Genomic DNA, 17155 nt, shown 5'->3' on the forward strand with positions numbered 1-17155 from the left:
GTAGAGAAAATATAATGCACTGTACAATGTTGATCTCAGTGACCTTTCTTTAAAAACTTGATGAGTTGAGTGAAGTCTCAGTAGTCAGTATATTCATTCAACTCATCACTTTAAGTCAAAAGGCAGAAATACTCATAAATATTAGTTCTGAAATGGTATTCCCGTATAATGTTTTACAGTGTAACTAGTCTATTTTCTATATTTTCTTTCCTTTTCTTGATGGAGTTTTGAAATCATATGTGTTACATGATTGTGCCACCTACTGTATATCCTCTCAGATCAACCCTATATATTTTTTTGAACAGCTTCCATGCACCTCCACTTATTCTCTCATTGACCACTCCCTGAAATAAATTGACATGCTAATAAATGTGGAAATAATCATGTCTAATATGCCTGTCACATATTCAAATCAGAGTAAATATAATTTATTTTAAGTCAAATTGTTTCAAAGCCAAGGGACGTTAAAAAGTATAAGATATCGTACACTGTGTTAACATACATATGTTAAGTTAACAATATGGTATTAGACTGACTTTTATTCTCCTGTTGCATGTTCATACATGCTCACTATGGCATTTCCAAGCAATCAGTGTTTGAGTGTGCTTAGGTATTTGGTGTCCAGTAACATAAGTAACCTGTGACATTTTTTCTTTTCAGAATAACTTAGACTCATGGACATCAACAGAAAGGGAGCCTCAATGCTAAACCTGAGACAAGCAGCCAGTAGAGTGTAGTTCAGATCCAGATGTGTTGAATTAAATCCTCCCATTGCATCCCAGAATGCCTCTAAGACTGCACTAGCTCATAAATCAACATGATCTATATCCAGAACAGACATCACACAGACAGACACAGCTTGCTTTTGCTGTTAGCTGCTACCTCTTTCTTAACTACAACCTCTATGCTTTTTACACAATGACTCAGCAAACACGCTCAGCGCCAGAAAACAGCCAGAGCCATTCTTTAAAATGTTGCAAGGGGGGGTGGGGGTAAAGTGGTGGGGAGAGTCTGGATGAAGGAAGAGCAGAGAATGGGGGTATAATTTCCATGCAAATTGGCCATGTGGTACAAATCTTACATTGACATTCCTCACGTTTCCCAGCTTTATGTTACTTATGCAACTTTACGGGAAACAGTTTTTTGTCTTTCTCCCTGAACTACATGTGGGTAGAAAGCACAAGAAAAATGATTTGGATGAGTTTGATCAAAGGCACTGGAAAGCTGTTGAAATGACAGCACTTGGATGTTTATATAGTTTGATTCTATGAGATTTTATTTCGACTATGTATGCCAGAAAACATTACAAAAAAACTCTCTACTTTTATGAGACTGAATGCAGTTTCCTTTCCTGACTTGTGTAAATGAAATATGGTGATATGTTGAAAGTCAATAACTAATACTTTTCATAGAATATGAAATCTGCAATGATTGATTTGTTTGGTGACTTGGACGCAGCGCAATAAGTTTTTAACACTAATGTATTATCAACTTAAAAAGCTGATATGGCTAAGTTGTTAGAAAATTGTTGCCACATCCAGTGGATACAGACAAACATTAGCATTCACTCAGAGTGTGTTTCTGGCAACCTGATAAATGTCCAATATTCACTCTGCAGTTAGTTCTCTTTCCCAACTCTTAAAGTAAATTTGTGATTCTTTAGCTGCTGAATGCTCCACTATGTTCACCAGCTAAGTGCTAACTTTGTTGTCTGTCATGAGCAGGTAGGATACAGTAGGTTTTAATAGCAGTATAACAGTTGAGGGCCGTAAAACCAGCCAACACTCAGCTTTAAGGAATAGTTTGATATTTTGAGAAGAAAGCTTATTTACTTTCTTTCTGGAGTTAGACGAGAAGATGAATGAATACCACTTTCATATATGTCTGCTAAATATGAAGCCACAGCCGGCAGCTAGTTCGCTTAGCTAGCCTGACTCTGTCCAAAGGTAATAAAATCCTTTTACCAGCACTTCTACTGCTTTGCTAATTAACATAAAACAAAAGACTAAAGACTAAATATATTGCGGTCAGTGGTTTAAATGTGTATTCCAAGCATAATAATTAAAACATTTTGTATTTCCCAGTTTCAAAAGGGGATTCACAGTAAGCGTCCACCATATAATTACCATCGATAAATAAGTCAAAATGCAATCTACACTACATTTTTGTGCTGTGGCTGAGTTGGTTTGTGCTTTTCTGGTAAGAAGATCATGTGGTTTCTGTTAATATCTCTTCTAATTAGCTTCTAAGTAGCTTACTGTCCATATTGTGAAATTTTTACATTATTATTTGTGGTAGTTTGTGTAGGCCACTGTGTGTGGTGCCAGAGATCTGTCAGTATCATTCAGTTCCAATGGGAGCTAATTGAAAGCCATATTTCATTGGATGTCCCCTTAGGAAAGATACCAAACATCCCATATATTAAAACAAGTAACCTTTGAAAGAAGACATAGCACATTCATTATTTTACAAATGATAAATTTCTTTAATAAACAATAAAACACATTCTTGCTCTATTCAAGACCAAGTAGGCTAACGCTGCTGCAAATGCCTTACTTGGTCTGGTATGACTAGTCGCTTATGGTGGCTAATGTTAGCTGATTAACATTAACATTACTGAGTCACTTTTAGCATTTAGCATTATCCAGTAATTACTTGTGGCAAAAGTGACTGCTGTTTGACAAAGGTACGTAGTCATGCTTTAACTTGTATATTTTAGTGGTGCTAGCTTGGTAGTAGCTACCTTTAATGTCATCTTTCATGTTAACATCAAATTAATACTTAGTAAAAACTAAACATTTTATGTTGCTATTTTTTGGTGCTTTAAATAAACTGCCCAACCATATTGCTGAAGTCTACCAAAGGAAACATCAGGACAGTATTGTAGAGAAGGAGACAGGGATGAAAACTGACAAGAACTATTGGTCTTTGGTTTTGGGATTTTTATTGTAAATGTGTTTTACATAAAAGAACAAAAGCAAAAATATAACATTTGTAGCAACTCTTTTTGTGTTAAGTGTTTACAGAGCACATTTAAAACAGACCGTTTCACAAAACATGATGCATTTACTGCATTTTGCACTTGTCAAAACATGTGCAAGTCACAAAATTGTTACATAATAAGTATGTATTTTTCGAATGCTGATCCATGGATGAATCATGAAACATTTCATGAGCTATTTTAATAATGTGTCATGTAAACACCTGACAAAAAAGTTGCCATATTTTTACACTATATATATTTGAATTATCGTGTTATGTACACTTTCTTTACATATTTTTAAAAAATGTTCACAATCACAGAAATCACTAGAAGAATATTTCAGTTCTCCTTCCAAATGCACATACAGTATTTACATACATTCATGGGTTCACATAAAACACCCATTCAGAAAAGTGTCTTTTCTGATTGTAGCTATGGAAGGAATGCCTGGCAGAGATAATACACTTTCCCCATACAGCGTCTCATTCATGTGCTGTGCACCGAAAGGGTTTGTCAATCATTGTAGGTTTCAGCAAATCAAACATATCCAAAAACAAACAAAATCCATTTTAAAGTGATACATTCCTTTCAAACCTTACAATACTTAATGTTGTCCTTAGCTTTGACCTTATGGCAAAGAAAACCATCTCTGAACTCTGTGCAGTAGGCATTTTCTGTCCTCCCCTCCCCCACCATGATTCATTTGGTTTCATTCAACTGAGATGCAAAACACAGAATAAAGAAATCTATACATGTAAATGTAATGTAATGAAAAGCAAAAGAGTCACTGTTCCCTTACAGTACAAAGACAAAGGCAAGAGATTTCATATGTTCAAGATCATGGACAGATAATAGTGTTTTCTGGGTGCTTTTCACTTCTCTATTAACCTTTGATGAATATGTTGTAACAAGTCACATTAGACCAAAGTAAATGAAAGGGATTAATAAAGATTTCCTATGAATTTGTTATTTGATGCTATAACGGTATGCATTTCCAGTAAAGGGTAACAAGTACAAAAAATACCAGTTAAATTTGATATGTAAATATGTTCATTTCATTCGACATGTAAATATATTAATCTGGATTGAAATTAATGTGAGGGGAAAAACAGAAAAAACAAAAATTTGATATGGTAAGAGGAGAGGCTCAAATGGGAGCTAACTGAGGCTCCTTTTCAATTGACACCCAAAACATTCCAAATATTAAAGCGAGTCTATGTAACTTTTAAAAGAAGACATAGCACATTCATTATCTTACAAATGAAAAGTTTAATTCAAACACTCCCTTTCTCAATTCAATACACTCAGGGGTTTTCCTGCTACAACCTCTGATATGACTAGTAGCTTATTGTAGCTAATATTGGCTAATATTAGCAAACTTTACATAGATATTGCTGTGGAACTGACATTACCGAGTCAGTTTTATTATTTACCATCATTCTGTAATTGCCACTTGTGGCAACAGCGGAAACCATTATATAATCTTAAGGTTAAGATTATAAAGTTACATAATCGCACAAGACATTTGTTTTCATGGTCTGGGGTGAATTTGTTATTAATGAAAGGGCAACGGGCACAAAAATTCCAGTTGTTAATCTTTTCATTTCATTTCCTATCATGTGTAAAATGTTAATCTGGGAAAAAGAGCAAAGAAAAGAGACTTGCTTTGGTGATTTGAAGAGGCAACAGATTTGATATATTCAAGACCAGTGTGCATCAGTTACCAGCCTTCCCTTGTGCCTCTTTGCAGTTTACCGTGTTGTATTATTTTACTACTTCTTTGACAGCAGTGACATGAAGTCATTAAAGTGACATGAAGTAATAAATGATAGGGCTAACATCTAAAGAGAAAATTACAAAACCAGAAGACAAATGTCTCACTTTCATGATGCAAAGAAGCAACATATCATGAGCTGAAGCTAGCGTGAAGCTGCACCCAAATTGGTTTTGAAGGCCATAAAAACACATATTCTGATGACAAGTCTTTTCACCAGTTGAAACAAAAAAGGTGTTGCAGAACAATGATTCACAATGGTATAAAATTCTACACAGTATGGGCAGATAACCGGAAATTTCATGTGTGCCAGTGCAAATTATATAGAGACATGATCTTGGTGGTGAGGAGTAATTCAACATAAACTTGAGCTTTGTTCTTCTGTTTGAGGTTACTACAGTGATTCTGCTCTGTAATTAAACTCAAAGGAAACAAAGAGATTTATTCAAAGCTAAAGGAATGTTGATGCATTATTTACTTTTCTGTCTATGAAGAAAGAATTAAACCAAGGCCCCCAGTAGTTCCCAATATTCCTTAATACAACGTCCAGTAAGCTCTTGTTGCTGGGCAACAAATTAATTTCAAGACATTAAGAAATTAGTTTTTGCTAATATTACCTTTCAACAACATTTGGCTCCAGGAAGGTAAAAAATCACTGAGGGTTTTAAATAGTATCAGACCCCTTTTACTGATGTAAGGCTTTTGACTCCAACATTAACAATACCACACACCTCAAAGTGTAAAAATACTCTTTCTTCAAATTAGAATAGCTAAAAGATTTGAGTGAGACAAAAAAGTTGTAATATACAAGAAGCTTATTCCACCTGTGAGGCTGTTGTGTCAAGTAACAGTTTTCTGTTTTAGTTTAGTTTTTACAGTCTTTTCCTCGCCACCTAATAAATTATCACAGTACCATGAATGTACGTCACGCGTACATATTTGAACATAAACACACACGAGCAAAAGAGTCCTGCACGGACTCCTTTAAAGGGTGTTTGGACTTTCACCCCCCTCCTCTGTCTTTCGTCACAAACACACACACATACAGGAACACCCACCCTCCTCCTCCCTCCCCGCTTAGCGTCAGTCTGTCAGAGTGGGGTCAGAGGGGTCAGTTTGCAGAGCGTCCTGTCCTGCTGCTTCGTGGAAAGCGGTGGACTTTGAGGTGTTTCGACAGGTGATCGCTGCGGGCAAACTTCTTCTCGCAGACGATGCACTGGTATGGTTTCACTCCGGAGTGGGAGCGTCGGTGTCGGGACAGCTCATCCGATCGGGAGAACCTACCGGAAGGAAACCCAGGATGTGACTTATGAAATATATCACATTTTTCTGAACATCTTTTATACCAAAATTCTTCGCTTAATAGCTCAAATTTTGTGTTTTATTCTCTAATTGCAATTGCCAATGAACAGTCAGTAGTATAAAACACTGAAATGTCTCTAATGAAAATATATGTCTGTCTGTTAGTTTGAAATTCTCACACTTTTTAGAATGAATGAACCAATCTGTTTGTATACAGCACCTCCTATATAGAAATAATGGACGCAGTCAAGCTTCAAGCTGTCAAACAACATAAAAGCCATGTCAAGCTGTTTTATATGAGGGTAATCTGAGAGGTGTGACGCTACACATGTGTATTGCCCTGCATCTTCTCTGTGAAGTGTTAAAGAGGCGTCCCATATTTAGCTCAACACATGAGCCCAGTCTATTCCTGGCCTGCTCCGCTGTGGTCTCTATGGGCCCTGGACAGCTTGGATACCATGACAGTGAAGGTTTGAGTGGATGCTAGAGTAATGCCTCTTGTATATGTCTTTGTGTGTATCTGTATGTATTAGTAAAGCTGTTAAGATCGGATTAATCTGTAACACGGATTGATTTCCCGGCACATTTCCAGTAGCAGCGGCAGCAGCAGCAGGCTGAAGCCATGAAGGCGATAACTCACAGAGATGTAAAGACGTCACTCACAGTTATTTCAAACCATTTCCACCCTAGACATGGATTACACAACCAGTCTATTCATCATTTTAATGGCCCAGCAGTAAAAAGAAGATAACTGACAGAGTTTATAAAGCTAAGCTGTAGATGTTTAAAATCCAATAACTGCAAGACAAACCGTCAGACTTGAGGTGTGATTTGGTATTAATATCTCTTTCACCTGCAAATCTGCAGTGAATGCTGGTTTGGCCTATAGTCAGATAGCCTGAGAATATCTGGTATAGATTTTAAGTGACTGTCAAATGTCTCGTACCTGCTTCAAGGATGCCACATGGCCCTGACTTCTCTTTAAAAACATTCCTAAAAGGGTCTTTAGGACAACTTTAAATTCTGATTCAGATGAAAATCAACCTTGTAGATGTAGCCTTCAATGTAGTTAAGTTAAAGCTGCATTATTTAATAGTTTTTGGGCACTGGTGGCGGTGGTGGTTGGGAAGCACAACAACTTGAAAAAACCCTAGCATTGCCATATTATCACCTTATTAAGTTGTTAAGGCAAGTGTGTTACCAAACAGTTGCTTATTATCACATCCAGCAGACACAGAGCAACATTAGCATTCATTTGGAGTCATGTTTCTGGCCTCCTGGCAAATGTAACTCTCTCTCAACTTTGCCGCTTGGTGCTGGGCAGGTAGCTTACAGTGGGTTTATGAGAGCTTGAAAAACGCTCAGGTGATATGCAGTCAAGTGATAATTCTCCTTAGGTTCATCACTACGAGCAACCCCTTATACATTAATGATAGTCATCTGATTTATTTTCGATATAAAAATATTGATTGGTGCACCTTTAACATAAAGAAATGCTTACTACTACAGGTGACAAAGGCCTCGAGGCAAAAATGACTGTTTTGACTTGTCTGTCATTTGACAGCTTTTACAGATGTTAAAGGGATTAACTGGGTCTCTTAATAAGGGCATGCCTCATGGTGTTCTGGATTAAGATAAAAATCAGAAACTACATCAGTCACTGTACATTGGCTGTACATTTGCTCCTTAAAGCAATGTGTGTAACGGGCACACACACATTACACTCTATAGCTGTACTCTACAGCTTCAAGTTGGGGCATGAAACCATTTATTCTACTGACTCAACCTGGGCCTATGCCCAACTATAACATAGTGTACTGGGGAGGATCTTTCAACAGAACATGCATTTAGGACTTATGCAAATAGACAGCCTGATTGTACTTTAAATCCATGTTTTCTGGGACGACTGATTACGTGCCAGTTCTCTCTCGCAGCCATGCCATCTGTCTCTCTCTAACTCATGCCCTCTTTTGATAGCTCTTCCACTATTTCTTTCCTAAGCTAAATCGAATAAGTTTCTCGGCTCTACATGATACTGGGATGGGTGCAAGGTCACTGAGCTCATAACTCCAAGGGCACTTCTGTTGGTCACTCTACTGTGTCTTTCAATTCAGGTCTGTGGTTTTTGCAACTGAAGTCCTCTGGGCGGCTTGTCATGGCTGCAGTACAACTCATAGTATACATATTAGCGTGGGTGCTGTGGGAAACACATACGCAGACTTTGTTCTAGCTTGTCCCTATACTCAGCTCTACAGCCAACAGAGCGTAGTGAAAACAGCCTGGATAGGTGGGGCGGACAGGTTAGTTACACACCTGGAAAATTACAGTAACAGAGATACTGGCATGCAGACATACAATACAGCCTTTTATCTGTCATCTTTATTTTTCTTGTCTCCTTTTGTTTAGTTTATCCTGTCAGCTCATGGCTCTTTGTGTCTCCTACCACTGTGAGAGAGTCAATTTAAAGTCTGTGTAAGCTCAAAAGGATATTACATTAATGCATGACTGCACTAATCAATGACATAAGTTTGCCTCCTACATGAAAACTATACACATGCAACCATAAAAACTCTTTTGACTGCTTTTCCAGAGTGGATGTTTGTTTTAACAAGAAGAGCTGGATTCAATTCCTCCTTTTGTGAAGTGTTTCGACTTCACCACCCTCCCTAAAGAGGTCAGAGGATAGGAAGATGGTGGTTTCTATAGGGTCAATAACATATCATAACTGACAGATAGTAAGGCATGCTCTCTCTCTTCCTCTCTTGATGCCTCTCCATTGAGCTTTAAGTGTCAAAATCTAAAGATAAATCAAAGTGTGTCACCACCCAACAAGAATGTTTTGTTGTAACGATGAATGTATCAGCTGACAAGGACAACAAGCCACTGCCCCGATGACAGATGTCGAGTACACACACGTCACAGTGTTATTACAGCAAACTGTTTGGGTTTGAGCCCAGCCGTCCAACACAAACCTCACATGAGAGTCTCCATGCAGGTCTGAGCTTAACATACTGCATGCTCCTATATGTGCTGCCTGCATGTATTCTTTTAAGTGTTTTTTGTTTTTTTTGTGTTCTTTGACTTTGCCTATGCATCCAGATCTATACATGAGCATAACAGAGAGAAAGAGAGGGAGAAAAGTCCAAAAAGCTTTAAAAAAATGAAGACACAGTTTGGCAAAGATAAAATACGACTTTCACCAAGGTATATGTAGAGGTCCAACCAATGAAATACCACTCCTCCCTACTTCTGAGGATCCAACACATGGATCTATTCTAAGGTTGCAGAGGGTAAGAGGTGCCTGTCTCCCCAATTCACCTCCATTTCCTGGCCCAGGGAGAGGAGCAGGGAAAGGGCAACTGTATAATACAGTATACTGCTGCTGTCATGTAAGGGATTTGGAAATGCAGTCTTGGGAGGACTGGGAGTATTATGTTTTAAGGTCAGCTAAAGAAACTCATTGTCCTGAGTGCTTACAGTGCATGAAAGAACCAATGCAACCTTTTCAAAAACTGAAAAATACACTATCCTTAAGCATAAAACAAATATCTTATGTGCTGGAGATGCAGGTTTCTTGTCTAACAGCAGGAAAAGTAAACTAAATGAGAAAATATCTACAAATTTAAGTTATAGATTATATAAAGCTATGGTGTCATGTATGCAGTATGTTTAGGATATAGTAGTAGATACCTCAGTAGATATAGTAGTATTTGATGATTCATAATTATGTGGTGAAAATATAACTACTGAGTTAGCGAGATAGCCAGCGGATTACACACTAGTCAAACAGTTTTAATCACTATTGTCATATCCTGTATTCCAAATTAAATTAGACCACTGCAGTACAGCTAATGCTATATATTGCATTTCATCATTTCATGTTTTGTAGGTTTCCATCTGTAAAGCAAATTTCAAGCTGCAATCAGGAAGACTATGTGTGTCCATGTGTCATCCAAAATAATAAGTGATGTCACATTAGAAAATAGAAAATCCTCATTGACCATGTTTGCCAAATACTCATCTTGACTTTTACTGAACTCACATTTATAGAAGTATCTAAATTATTATATAAATATGTTTTTGTTGGTACATCTTGCTGCAATTCTGGACTGTGAGTTACCAAGTTAACAAAAGTTTTCATGATGCAAGAACATTTTCTATTATATGTCCAAGATAACTTGATATTACATAATATCCTGACAAACACTTGAATAGCCCAGACATGATGCATGTTGTGAAAACAAAGTGTCAGATCTGGAGGATTTGAAATGACTGCAAGTGCAGTACAGACTCTTCACAGACAGTGGTGTTGCAGGGAGAACCCTGGTCACTGATAAACCCTGGACCAGAACTGTCTGCTGAGCTGGTCCAAACTTATCTGATTCACTCTTTCTCACACATGCACACACATACTGAGAGAAGAACACACACACTTGTTTGCATTACTTTCCTTAACCTAACCTAAACCTAATCCTAATTCTAACCTTAACCTTGCACTGAAGTCCTTACCATAACTTAATCATAACAGTATGTTTTGTCCTAACTTAACCCTGCCTCTGTCCATGTATAGAAAGACATACATGCACACACAGAAACAACACTCTATATGCACCTTTGCAATATCTAAAAAATGTATAAAAGAGGCATCCATTGACCAACAGGTCAAAAGGTGACATTTGAACTTTGGATAGAAAAGTTTAATTTTTATTTTTACTTAGATGAAGGCAATGATTAAGTGACAGAAAGGAGAACTGGGCCAGTTTGCTTCCTTGGAGTCTTTAAATATTCTACCATGGATTGAAAATTAATTGTGTGCAGCATGAGAGTCTGTCTGAATTAAAAACTTTGAACTTGATTCTGCAATAATCCAGTATATCTCTGATGCACGAATGTGTGTGTACGAAGTGGTTGCAGACAGTGAGCAAACAAGTGGAATAACTAGCAGGGGGCAAAGTCTGCATGCAGACAACTTCAAAAGGCACTGCTATCTAATCTACAACTTTACCATGGTACAAAAACACATAGATAGCAGGAACTCACAGCCAGCATGTAGAATATAACAAATTATAACCTTGAATACACTTAATTGCATCTTTGCCAAAGATGGGCCGTTTTCCCTTCCACTTCCCCTCCCTCTCCTCCTGAATCCTGTTATAGTATATGGAACACATTTATTCCCCCATAAAACCGTTCTCTCTTGTGTAAAACAATATCTTGGTTCTTTTAAACAAAGTGGGTACTTTGAACCATTTGCTGTTTCTGTGAAAAGGATGAAAAACTTCCAACATGTTTCATCCCCCAGAAAGCACTAAAACAAGATAATAAAACAGTTTCCTGTTACTGCACTTGATGGATTAAGATCTGTACTTTTCTAAACAGTGTCACAGTGTCTTCTTAGTTGTACAAACCCCAGAATAAAGAGCATATTCATGACTGCTCTTGTCTCTGATGTGCAACACTTTCTACGTCTCATCAAAGTCAACACAGATTGGGAAAAGTCATTTATCAACAGCAGAAGTTGATAACCCTGGTTACTGTAATCTCTGTAGTGTAAACATATAGATCAGTCCACACTGCAGGTGCATTACACATAATTACACATCATTTAGCTACATTTTCTGTTGGGCAATGTACTGTACGGTTTATCCATCCATCTATCTATCATTCATCTCCATTCACTCATCCAACCTTTGATCAGTTCAAGCTAAATTGTATATATATTTTATATGATGTTATCTGGTCCTGCTCACCTCCATCCACAGCCGGGCCATGTGCAGGCGAAGGGCTTCTCCCCCGTGTGCCTCCTCAGGTGAGCTTTAAGGTGGCTGCTCTTGGTGTACATCTTGTTACAGCCAGGAAAAGAGCACTTGTGCATTTTAATAAGGTCTGCTACTGCACTCTTCTGGTACCTTTGACCTCCAGCGAGCACCCCTGCAGCCGAACCTCCGCCTAACCCGCCTTCCCCAAGCCCTATGGGTTTGGCGGCAATGGGTACCGGCGCGATACGGACAAATTTGGATGAACCAGTGCTTCCATTTTTGCTTGTGCTAGTAATGTTTGCTGGGGAAAGCAGCTGAGGCACCAAGGCAAAGGTTTGCCCCTGGATGTTGACCAGGAGCTGGGCGATTTTGATATCCGATGGGGCCTGAGTTGGTGGGGATTGGGTTTTCTGGGGTTGGGCCTGCTGGGTGACAGCATCTGATATGGCACTGGGGTTGGGCTCTTGTTTGATCTGTATGGGCTGGATTTGTAAGATGACAGGCACACTGGAGGCAGCACTGGTACCTTCTGTTGAGGCTGACGGTGATTCACAGTCCTCCTGTTTGATCCCATCAACTCCACTACAAGAAGAACTAGTGCTAGCTATACAACTAGCATCCACTGTTGATGATGAGCTGTCCATGTCAGAGGCACATGGTGTATATTTGGTCTCTGTGTAGGAGGACAGTGGAGAATGAGCCACGGGCACAGTCTGATCTGAGTTCTGCGACACTGATATGAATTCCCCTGCTATTGTCCTTGTACTTTCCGCCTCAGCGTCCTCCAGCATTGGTGACATCTCTTCATCGCTCCCCTCCTCTTCTTTCTCCATTGCCACCACCATGTTCTCCTCCAGGAACTCCTCAATCTCCTCCAGGGTGGGCTGAAAGAGGAGCGCTGCAGGATCCTGCAGCTCGTCCAAGAAGACAGGGAACTCATAACAGTCCTCTTTGGCCTGCTGCTGGAGGAGACTCAGCCGCTGCTCCCTCTTGGACTCCCAGGCCAGGCCCATGGGTACAAGGGGGGCAGTGGGAGACGAGGAGGAAGAGGAAGGTGAGGAGGATAGGGACAGAGAGGAAGACAGAGGAGAGGAGAGAGAGCTGCTGCTGGCGTTATAGTTTAATGAGGTGGTGAGGGAGGCCTGTGAGAGGAGGAGGTCCAGCAGGCTGTCTTGACTCTCTCCTCCTGAAGAGCTCCCACTGCTCCTGCTGCTCCTGCTTTCGTAGCTTGAGCTGAGCACATGCTGTGATGTCTGTGACGAGGACTCAGGGCTGGAGCAGAGGGAGGAACGAGGGCTGGAGGAGTCGCTGAGGTCATCCTCAGACAGGCGAGGCGAGGAAGAGAGTGTCACCCCTTGGTAGGGGTGGTGGTGATGGTAGATACATGCGTCAGTAACCATAATGCCCGGCGACACACTACCACTGGCGTGGCAGCAGAGGCATTTGTAGTCAGACCCCGGGGAGCCGGTATAAAACAGGAAGGTCTCCTCACCAAGCGGCAAGTGATCCACCATTCCTGTGCGGATGAATGGCAGCTGGACTCTGCTCTGAAGATCAAGCTGTTCTGCTGGAAATTGGCTGAATGTTGATGAATGTTGTTCTTCTTCCTGCAGAAGACAAATGACTGTGTTCATCAGTTGTGACAATGAAAAAAATATTTGATATTGTATATTAACCTAAAATTACTTCTTTAATTAAATTTGAATTAAAGGTAAATTTAACTTTACAGTCAACAGTTTTGTGCACTGGCGTGACCCTTCCTATTCCGCAAACTAGCACAACAACACGGTAAGTCGGAAGAGGAGGGTGGGGAGGACAGGAACAGAGAGGAAGATAGAGGAGATGAAAGAGAGCTGCTGCTGATGTTATAGGTTAATGAGGTGGTGAGGGGGGCCTGTGAGAGGAGGAGGTCCAGCAGGCTGTCTTGACTCTGCCTACTGACCAGCTTAAGTCAGACTGACCACACTATGTGGTCAGTCTGACTTAACTGTGAGGTTAATGTTTTACAAGATAGTCCTGCAAGTTTATATTATATAAAAATGTGTAAACCAGTAGATGGACGGAATAAAATTATTTGGTTTCTATGCACTACCTGTTGCCTGTTCAAGAGGTCTGCAGCTGATGGCACTCCAAAAGGAAAGTCAACCACGTGTGAGGGAAGTGGAATTTGAAGACTCTTGTGTGTGTGTGTGTGTGTGTGTGTGTGTGTGTGTGTGTGTGCGCTGCAGCTGCTGGTGCGCACTACAAGCTGACCATGTGGAATCAGGGGTTCCCATTTCTCACCACTTCTAAGATAAAGCCGCATGGTTCTGCTGTCATTTAATAGTGTGTTTCTATTTATTTCTCTCTTGTGGCCTGTATTACTGCTTACTCTGACCTGTCATGCACAGAAAAACAATTGCAATGCTAAAATCACTTTTAGGGGACTATATAGTTTCAGATTAGAATAAAACCACAGAGTTCAGCTGGTTACAACAAAAATGCAGTCTAAGCAGTTGACTGGCCAATAGTGATATTTCATGAGAGTATAAGATCAGCAGATTTCACTGGAATGATAAGTGAAGGATTTAATATCTATTTTTATCCAAACAGCACACAAACAATACTCCACGTCTACATTTACATGGATTAAAATTGCAAGACATTATCAAATGGCTTTAAATGCAATGAGTAGCTTATGATGATTAAACATGACGTTAAAATCCCTTGTAAAACCTTAAAAGGCTGCATGTGTATTGAATGCACTCAACAAAATGAATGTGCGCCCTCTTCTGTAAAGCGAAAAAGCAGCCGTTTTTCCAAAGTGAGTCTGGAGACCTCCAGGGGTCCTCAAACAGATTCCAGGTGCTTCAATAAATAGTTTAATTTCAGTATAATTTATAAACTTTGAGTTATGTTATCACAATCACATGAGTGTTTAAGACCAACCTTCTTATCATGCTTTAGCTGCTCTTATTTCTCAACTTTCGAGTAGTTATGTAATTAGTGATCTAACGCCGAAATTTGAATCAGATATAGTTTTTTATGTGATAACGTCATATGACATCGAGGGACTGAGGTCTACTGCTGCTGGACCTACGCGATACATCATGGAAAAAAAAAAGTTTTGCGAACACCGTGACTTGGCCAAGTCTTAAGTCATTTGCCCCACAGTAACCCTGCCGCACCGAAACATCTAAAGACTTTGACAGCATGATGCGCTCCTGGTCACCACGCTGCACGAGGTTAAGTTAAGGTTAGGTTCGGAACTCAGAATTTATGGCATGTTTAACACTGCAGACCATGACAGCGACCGTCACACCACAGTAAAAAAAACCCGATATCAGTGAGAAAAAGAAAATGAGAAAAAAAAGATGAATATAAACTCAGTCAAGACAGACAGACATGTCATGCGCTCCAGTTTGGATTTATATGAATTCGTACTGTGAGAACAGCAGCTGCATATACAGCACAATATTACTGCATCGCCATAAGCTTGCAAGCTTCACATGCACTATAGAAAGCAGATGCCTCCAGCGGAGCCATGCTTCTCACTGCATTTGACAACGAAAGACAGAAAACACACATAAACAGGCACTTTTCAGTCCACTTATAAATCACACCAAGCGTGCCTGCTCCTTCTGCACTCACCTGTTTATCTGAGAAATCAAAGATTCCGCTTCTCACCGCTGAGCGCTTTTCCACTTGAAAGTAGCTGTCAGTGCGTAATCGTGCGTAATGGCAATATAACTCCACGACACGGTCCTTGCATAGCTGTACTCCTCCACACTCTCTCTCATACACACACATGCACACACACTATCTCTCTCTCTCTCTCTCTCTTTCTCTCTCTCTCCAGAGGGCTGGTTGTTCGCTTGACCGTCACATGATCGGAGCTGGGTATGTTATACCAGTTAAAATAGGGGGTCGGCTTATGAAGGCTCGCCTGCTCGGTGCGCATGCATTGGCTGTCTTCGCAGGGAGGCCGGCCTCAGGGTCTGGCGTCAATGGAGAGAGGGGTTGTGTGTGTGTGTGAGTGAGGGAGGAAGGATGTGTTCTAGTGATTCCTGATCATAAAATGTGTTTCATATACATATAATGACTATGGGGGACTTTGGTAGTGTAGTTATTACCAGTGTGTTGTCATGCTTTATTTACATTGTGCTATTTGTATACTATTCCCAACAGGGATCTCTGACTGTGATACACGTGTTTTGTGTTTCTTACAGTATTGCAATGCATTGTGATATCATATAATAAAATTATCGGTAAAGATTACAGTTGTTTTCTGTTGTAACGTCATTCAGTCATGTAATGGCTCTATAGGATAATAGTTTTTATTAGAGGGAAATGAGAGTATAAAGTCTGTCCTCTTGCAGAAAATTCACCATAATGATCCCATATTATTACTATACGTTACTGTATTTGAGACTTACAATTAGTATCTTAACTTATACTCATCATACATATGATATTTTATCTGCCAAGATTAAATGATGATATTTCTGGAGAAACAAATAAGGGCAAAAATATAAGCAGTTTAGTTCACAGGCGTCACCTCTGCTGACTAGAAAGCACACTGGGCTTCAGCCTGTTACAGATGACTGTTGCTGAATAAGAGGCTGAGTGATTGAGTGACTGAGGGAGCTATTGAGTGGGTAAGTGAGTGTGTTTACATGCTGCCTAATAACATCAGTAATAGAACTTTTGCTTTCACTCCAACCGAGCAGACCTCATATAAACACCTCCGCTGGGCTGAAGTAACTTTACTGGCTCCAAACTAATTTGATTTGCTTGCGTAGGTTAGATTACCTTTCAGTGTGTTTGGATAAATGATCCACTTTCAGCCTGCTTGTAAACATTAGGAGTGCTTCAGTGTGTATTTGTATACAGTAGTGAGTCAGTGGCTATTATGGTGTGTAAAAGGATACACAAGATCACACTGAGGAGGTCTGTTTTGCATATATAGGGCCCATTTAATACTAGCCAATACTGCTATTACTACTATTACTGCTGCTAACACTGCCACTACTACTGCCACAACTACTGACACTGGTACTACTACTGCTGCTAGTGACAGTGCTACTATTGACACTGAAGCTACTGCTACTGCTTCTGTTGTTTTACTGCTATTACTGCATAAGCTACCATTACTACTACTACGACTAGCACTATTACTACTGTTAAAACTACCAATACTATTGCTACTATAACAACTGTTACTATTACTGCTCCTGTTATGATAAGTACTGCTAACACTACTGCTCCACTACTAAAACTGCTATTGCTACTGCCAAAGCTACTGATACCACTACTGCAACATCTAGTACTACTGCTGCTATTACTACTACTACTTCT

General features: G+C 39.8%; 1 protein-coding gene across 1 annotated transcript; it reads right to left on the reverse strand.

The window, feature by feature from the left end:
* Nucleotides 1–2925: 2925 nt before the first annotated feature.
* LOC137184088 (Krueppel-like factor 15) lies at nt 2926–15752 on the reverse strand. The gene is made up of 3 exons (XM_067591440.1): nt 15449–15752; nt 11810–13425; nt 2926–6037 (listed from the first exon to the last, which is right to left on the reverse strand). Exons 1-3 carry the CDS (start codon nt 15605–15607, stop codon nt 5869–5871), a joined length of 1944 nt encoding a protein of 647 aa, XP_067447541.1. The 5' UTR covers nt 15608–15752; the 3' UTR covers nt 2926–5868.
* Between the last annotated feature and the right edge of the window lie 1403 nt (nt 15753–17155).

The sequence above is a fragment of the Thunnus thynnus genome, chromosome 6, assembly GCF_963924715.1.
Source record: "Thunnus thynnus chromosome 6, fThuThy2.1, whole genome shotgun sequence".
NCBI classification, from domain to species: Eukaryota; Metazoa; Chordata; class Actinopteri; order Scombriformes; family Scombridae; genus Thunnus; species Thunnus thynnus.

Excerpts from the sequence above, each read along its gene's own strand:
- LOC137184088 (XM_067591440.1), bottom strand. The coding sequence starts at position 15,607 with ATGTGTGTGTATGAGAGAGAGTGTGGAGGAGTACAGCTATGCAAGGAC. Across the intron at positions 13,426-15,448 it reads TTGATTTCTCAGATAAACAG|GAAGAAGAACAACATTCATC; the intron begins GTGAGTGCAGAA and ends TGTCTTCTGCAG. Across the intron at positions 6,038-11,809 it reads TGGCCCGGCTGTGGATGGAG|GTTCTCCCGATCGGATGAGC; the intron begins GTGAGCAGGACC and ends TCCTTCCGGTAG.